Raw genomic sequence first — 6,629 nt, 5'->3', positions numbered from 1 at the left:
TCAAAAGTCGTCGCCGCATTATCTCCTTTGAATTTCCAAAAGAAAAATAAAATAAAATAAAATAACAAAAATTCTTCAATCATTTAGAACCAATCAAAGAACCCTAATCAAAAGACAAACAATATTATTCTCTCTTTTGAAAAGCTTCTCTCAGTTGTCTTGTAAATGCTCCATGTGAAGCTCCCGTGAGTTTCAGCCTTTTGTGAGATGGGCCATTGGTGTTATGTTACTTAAGGTTTTAAAAGCTCTCTCATTATGACTCATTTGCTTGGTGGGTCTATTTTGGAGGCAAAGGATATAACCTACACCAAGTCAAGACACTTCCAAGGCATTTCTCAAGAAAGAAAGAAATATATTCAATTTATCTTCCAAATCAATGACGTGGTGCATTTTTTTAGGTGTACAGGAACCTTCGGTTATCATTCTTTTGTGCTTCTCTATAAACGTTAATGTTGATTAGATTTTCATTCTAATGAATGATTGGTGCAACAAGATTGTCATAAGAGCCTGAACTGACCCCAAAATCTGATCCTTTTTGGACTCAGATTCTCATTGGCACCTGCTGCCATATAACCTTTATCAGACATAAATCATACCTAAAACCTTTAAATTATTCTCAATCATACCTATAAGTATAAACCTTTTAAATTATTGATTAAAAAAGAGTAAATGCACCAATAAATGATGATAGTACTGGGACATGCAAGCTCTTCAGAGTGGCATGAAACATCTCTCTCCACTGATTCTGCTGCTGGGGCAGTTCCAGTGGTAGGTGAAAAAAAACAAAAACAAAAACAAAAACAAGAAAAAAGACAAAGTAGCAGGACAAATCCAGTAACTTGTTATTACCTACAGCATTGCTTTTACAGTTACCTGTAGTCCCTCTTGCCAACATGGCTATGAATCATAGTTTTTGTTCTCTACTGGTGGTTCCCAAATGGGTTTAGCATTATTGGGACCATTCATTAACAGGACAAATCCAAGAAGATATTGCTTTTGAACTGTTGTGAAGGACAGATCTATAAAAGATGGTTGCTTTGCATCATCAGAAATGTCTTTGCAGGTAAAAGATAGTATCAATAGGACCATAATTCTCAATGATCAGTTTGTGAGTATTTGGGAGTTGGGAACCATCCGAAGACCCCTATAACCCTAGGATTAGACCTCTAGATTCCCTCATACAAGTTTTCAGAAATGCTGGCTGCTCTTTTGTTTAAAGGGTCTCCTTTCCTTCAATGATCACAAGGCCTTTTTAAAGCAAAGGGTAAGATACTATATGATAACTTACTCAAATCAGTTTTATTCCCATTTGGACTTCATTGGCTCTCTTAGACATTGAAAAGATATTCTGATTTTGAAAGAATAAAGCAGACCGACAGCTCCTAATATATAATTAAGCTTCCAATCTAAGATTTGCAAAAAAGTAAAACATCGATCATTAGGCCAAAGAAGCTTGGGACACCCTAAAGGAAAAAGAAATGTTGACCAAAGGTGGTAGATGATGCAATTTTGAAAAAAGCAGATGGTTAAATCAACTGTTTTAAGCCCCCTCCTCCTCCTCCTCCTCCTCTCCTTTATTCTCTATAATTGAACTAAATTGTTAGCTTACAAAAGATGTTCTAAAGCCTGATTTATATTTTTGGGCCCTTCTAAGAGATGCATACATTCTTTAGTTTGGAGTTGTGTAAGAGACATGATAATGGTACCTTCAGTCGTCGTCCTCTAGGGGAAATAATTTGACCAAAATTATGAGTATCGAGGGAACATGCAAACCGCTTGCAGCAGAAGTAGAGAGGTAACATCATGCACCATCAACTGTCTGATGTACACGTGTCGTCTGTTCAACGGGCCCGAATCAAAAACAACTCGTCAAGTGGTCAAAAGGCTCAACCAGATTCGTGGTGATTTCTAGTAGGAGCATTTAAATTATCTTATTTAACCTCAAATTTATCTTAATTCCATCTAATATTCTCTTTAAAGCTTGTGAATCACCCTTAAGTGAATGATTATCTCCTGACTTTATGTTATCATTAGTGTGTCATTGACTGAAAACTGGAAAGTGTAAATGGGTTAAGTAATTAGAGGCTAGAGAATTAATCAACAGATCAACATGCCACTATATATCAAGGATAAAGGTGATGTTAATGATGATTATATTGCAGAAAGAGGGTAAAAGCAAGTGATAAAATGTTAATTCATCCACTGTTTGGTGGCAATGGAGATTCTCGTTCGTTTGTTTATGAATTAGACAAGAACTAGGTGACAGATTGGTCTTGTGAAATGCACAATCATCCAAAAGTGATTGAAACCCACAGGATGCAAAAAGGGACAGCAGGGTGGGACATTCCAGTTTTTTTGGGGGGAGTCTGGAAAATCTTTACAATAATAGAGTTACTATGAATAGCTCTAGATTTGACATTATAGTGTTCCCAAACACATATCTCCAGGAAATCAAATCCGAGGTAAAAACAAGAAATGCTCAGCAAATTTTTGGTCACTGGAATACTGGTGCCTTAAATCATGTGATTCTGTCTTTGCTTGTTTGGTATTTACAATTTGATGGGTCAGCGATACTGCTTTCGTGTATGAATTATCGGGCAGCGTAGACCCCATATGAGCATTTAAAACTACGTCCATCTCTCTCTACATTAGAGCATCCAATTCGGTAAAGAAATTGGATAAGATCTCAGTTGATATCAATCTGTACAAGCAACAAAACCATGGAAAGAGATAGATTGAGATCAGTATGATATTATAGATATGAAAGGCATCTGTGCCGTTTATGTTTATGAGTGCCATTTTTCCATATCACGGATTTGCTGGGGAGAGAAGTATAAAGTTGCAAAGTGAGATAGGGATAGCCCACTTGTGCTGTCAACTAAGAGCTAACTGTCTTCAGTGTATGTCTAAATTTTTTAGCATATTATGAATGGAATGGGACCTAACATTCTAATTGGGTCCCATCCAAGAGAGCTACTGTACAAAAGATCGAAGAAATCAGATGGCCAATAGCATCTCCAGTTCTGTCTCATTGTTACAGACACTTTGGTTACTGGTCTGATTGATTCCTACTAGCCAATAAGAGCAGGTAATGTACGACATTGGGGGACCCTAAAAGAGATGGTTTTATCTCATTATATTCATGTGACCAGCTCGTTTCGCTACTCAAAGGTCGATTCTAACTCGAACAAAAGAATGCCTTGGGTTATTTGTTTTGTTTTGTTTTGATTCTATCTTAAAGGGTGATAAGAGCTTGTTTTGATTCAAGATCATAAAGTCATGGGCAGTGTAACGAGCCTCGGATCTAAAGAAGAACCTGGTGAAGAGGCTCCAAGCTGGAAAGAGCCGGGTTTGTCGGATCCTGTCCATTGAAAGAAACTAAACAAAAACGTTCTTGGTGATGACCGATGAGAGAGAGAAAGAGAGAGAGATGGGAGAGGAGAGAGAGTGAGAAGTGGCATCCAAAGCTTTCTTGTTCTTTACTTTTAAATATTAAATGCGAAACACAATCTCAGTTGGTTTGCTTTGAAGATAAAGGGATCAAAAGAAAAGTAGAACTACACTCCCAAACAAAGAGAAACCAACAGAAAAAGAATAAAAATAAAAATGAAAGGAAGCTCTTTAATTCTTGCAATACATCTGAATACGATCCCTCTCTCTCTCTCTCTCTCTTCATAAACATTCTTTCTTTTCTTCCCACTCTTAAATGCTTTAAAGAAACAGATGGATGCTTTAGATGAAATTTGAGAGTAATATTATAGAAACAAATGTTCATTAAAGAAAAGAAGAACAAGATAAACTACTAATTTTCCTAAACCTAAACCCCAACACAGTGATAATGTTGAAGAAGCCTATTGGCCTCTCTAAGACCACTTAAGTAAGCTCCATGAGTTGTAGAATAGTGGGTTCTATGCGTTGCCTCTCCTGCAAACAGAATTTGAAGTGGTGGAGGGGAAGCAGCACTACTTTGTTTTGGCAATGGCTCAGCCATCTTATCCAAATCATCGCCACTTGACCCAACCGCAACATAGCTATAAGATCCCAAAAATAAAGGATCAGTACCCCATCGGCTTCTCAATATCTTTGTGACTTTCACTTCATTTCCATGGATGTTTTCCACAGATTTCCCATTCCCATTGCATAGTTCATGGGAGTTTGAGTTCACTTGCTTGTAGGGTTGTGATAGAAAGCTAGAAAGTGTTGCTGAAACCCCATCAATGATCTGTTCATCTTGAAGTGATTCAAGCTCTAATGCTTCTTTCCCAGCAAACCAAGATAGCAGGACACTCGAATTGCTGTAAATTGGGCACAGATTAGCTGTCCTCCTCATCCACCAGGGTATCTTTTTATGCCGGAATTCCGATTCGGGACGATGGAAAACCATTTGGAGAAATGGAAACTTGCTCAAATCATGGCACTCCACTTGCAGAAACAACTTGTTCACAACACCATAACCGAGCCTTGATATGGCCTCAGACTTAAATGGAGGCAGGGGAGGGTTGAACATACCTGAATCTTCACGAATTCCGGCTTTGAGTACTCCCAATGAAACCGTGACAATAACATGATCAGCCAACATATTCGAGCCATCATTGAACTGCAATTTCACGGGCCTAGCAGCATGACCATTTTGCTTGTCCGATGATTCATGGCCTTCAGGCTGCCATTCAATTCCGGTGACCTTTCGGCCTAATTTGACTAAACCAGGTGGTAAAACAGAAGCTAGAGATTCGATAATGTTCAAGTAGCCTTTGGCAATGGTGATTTCTTCACCAGGAAACATGCGATATTCGCTTTCTGCATTATAATCTAAAGTTAAAAGATTACCAGCAGATGTGTAAGTCCTCTCGATGTTCTCATGAATTCCAAATATTCCTTCTTCAAGCAGCCTTCTGCTCCAGTTACCATACCCTTTGAGCTCTCCCTGGTCCTTTTTAGAAACCCAATAAGCATTTAGGCCATTTCGTAGAAAAGAACCGACACTCAGCTTTTCTTGCCCACCATTGTTTGTACGAATCTTGAAAGCCTTGGCTGCAAGGTTAGAGTAATCAATTCCTTCACTACCTTCACTATCTTCAATCATCTTTCCCTGAGCATAATCCATCAGGTTTTTGAAGAGGGTTGTCACAGGCTGGACAATAGAGGGATTTAGCTCAAACCCGCCTTCAGCAATGGTGGTAGGCTCTTCAGACCACCCATCCATGCATTCCCATGGCTGCTCAGACTCCAGTGCATGGATTTCTCGAGCAATTTGGTGAAGTGGGCTGCCTCCAATGCCATGGATCCAAGTTGCGCCCATCTCAATCCTGTCACCACCAAACTCAGAAGTGTTAATTCTGCCACCAATTCTTCTCCCACCTTCCACAACACACAGCTCAAACTGGTCTTTGAAGCCAGTGGCAGTGTAGAGCTTATTTGCAGCTGTAAGACCAGCCATTCCTGCTCCAATTATAACAATTCTTGGCTTCTTGGACACCATTATTGCTTGTCTAAGAAGTTTTACTAGCACAAAATACAGAGAAATATATGGCAGAAAAAGAGAGAACAGAGAGTCAAGGACTCAAGAAGGAACTGTAAGGTGAGATTGAACTACTGATTGAGAAATTTATAAGGGATTTTCTGGCGAGAGGCTTCCCGAGACATTACTAGGTTTACTTTTTTTATTTGTCTAATAAAGACAGGGCTCTACTTTTCTCGAGTCTACCATCAATACAGCATATAGCTCACACCCATGATATCTCTCTCTCCCTCCCAATCGCCTTTTATGATCATAATATCACAAGCTTAATTTGCTTTATTAAGCCAGTTACTCCCTCCTTTCCCAGAAAAAAAAAAAAATGAGAAAGTTCTCAAAGCATATTTAACAAAAGGAGACATATATATATATATAAAATGTTTGCAATGACAAGAAAAATAAAAGGTTGATAGTGCCTTTCACCAACCTCGCCAGCTTAATTGGGTTAGGGACGGCCCACCAAATGTGCAAGTCAATGGTCCTGATCAATCGATGGGCCGTCGTTGGGTGGGTCATAACGAGGTAATCATACAAAGCTAACAATCATATTCACTAAATAGATGAACTACTCCTCCACAAAGAAAATAATAGTGGATGCAAGAATAATACTTTTTTCTGTTCCATGATTGCCAAATGGGCCATGAACACTACCTTGTTTTTCCATTCGACTTCATCGACTTAAATCTTCGTTTAATCTCATCGGAGATGTAATTGTGTTGTCACATGTGAAATAACCACTATACCCCATTATTTTATGCTAAATATATACTATTTATTTCATTTGAAATGGACGTTAATTACTCGACGCATTTCGAATCGAAGCCACCTTCTATGGAAGTCGGAGAAGATCATGATCATCTAGTGAAAGAGAAATTTAGAAACTCTACAAGGCTACAACATTGTACTTCTCTTTCTTCATCTTAGAAAAAAAAAAGGAACACTTTAATGTTAATCTTGGATATTGGGTATGTGCATGGTGGAACCTAGTATTCTTTTACTCGTGGATTAACTAATAACGGACAAAACATCATGATCTGATTTACCTTTCACTAAAGGAGATTGATTTTTAGTGACAGATCGATGTTGCCTTTGTCATTTATATATGTTGTCCAAT

The 6,629-nt window shown here is 38.4% G+C and overlaps 1 protein-coding gene across 1 annotated transcript; it reads right to left on the bottom strand.

Moving 5' to 3' along the window:
- Positions 1-3,601: 3,601 nt before the first annotated feature.
- Positions 3,602-5,829, bottom strand: LOC122307974 (probable polyamine oxidase 5). The gene has a single exon (XM_043121110.1). The coding sequence runs from the start codon at positions 5,477-5,479 to the stop codon at positions 3,818-3,820; it is 1,662 nt and encodes a 553-aa protein (XP_042977044.1). The 5' UTR covers positions 5,480-5,829; the 3' UTR covers positions 3,602-3,817.
- Between the last annotated feature and the right edge of the window lie 800 nt (positions 5,830-6,629).

Source organism: Carya illinoinensis, chromosome 4 (genome assembly GCF_018687715.1).
Source record: "Carya illinoinensis cultivar Pawnee chromosome 4, C.illinoinensisPawnee_v1, whole genome shotgun sequence".
NCBI classification, from domain to species: domain Eukaryota; kingdom Viridiplantae; phylum Streptophyta; class Magnoliopsida; order Fagales; family Juglandaceae; genus Carya; species Carya illinoinensis.
Note: the sequence above shows the minus strand (reverse complement) of the source record. Positions and strands in the feature narration are given on the sequence as shown.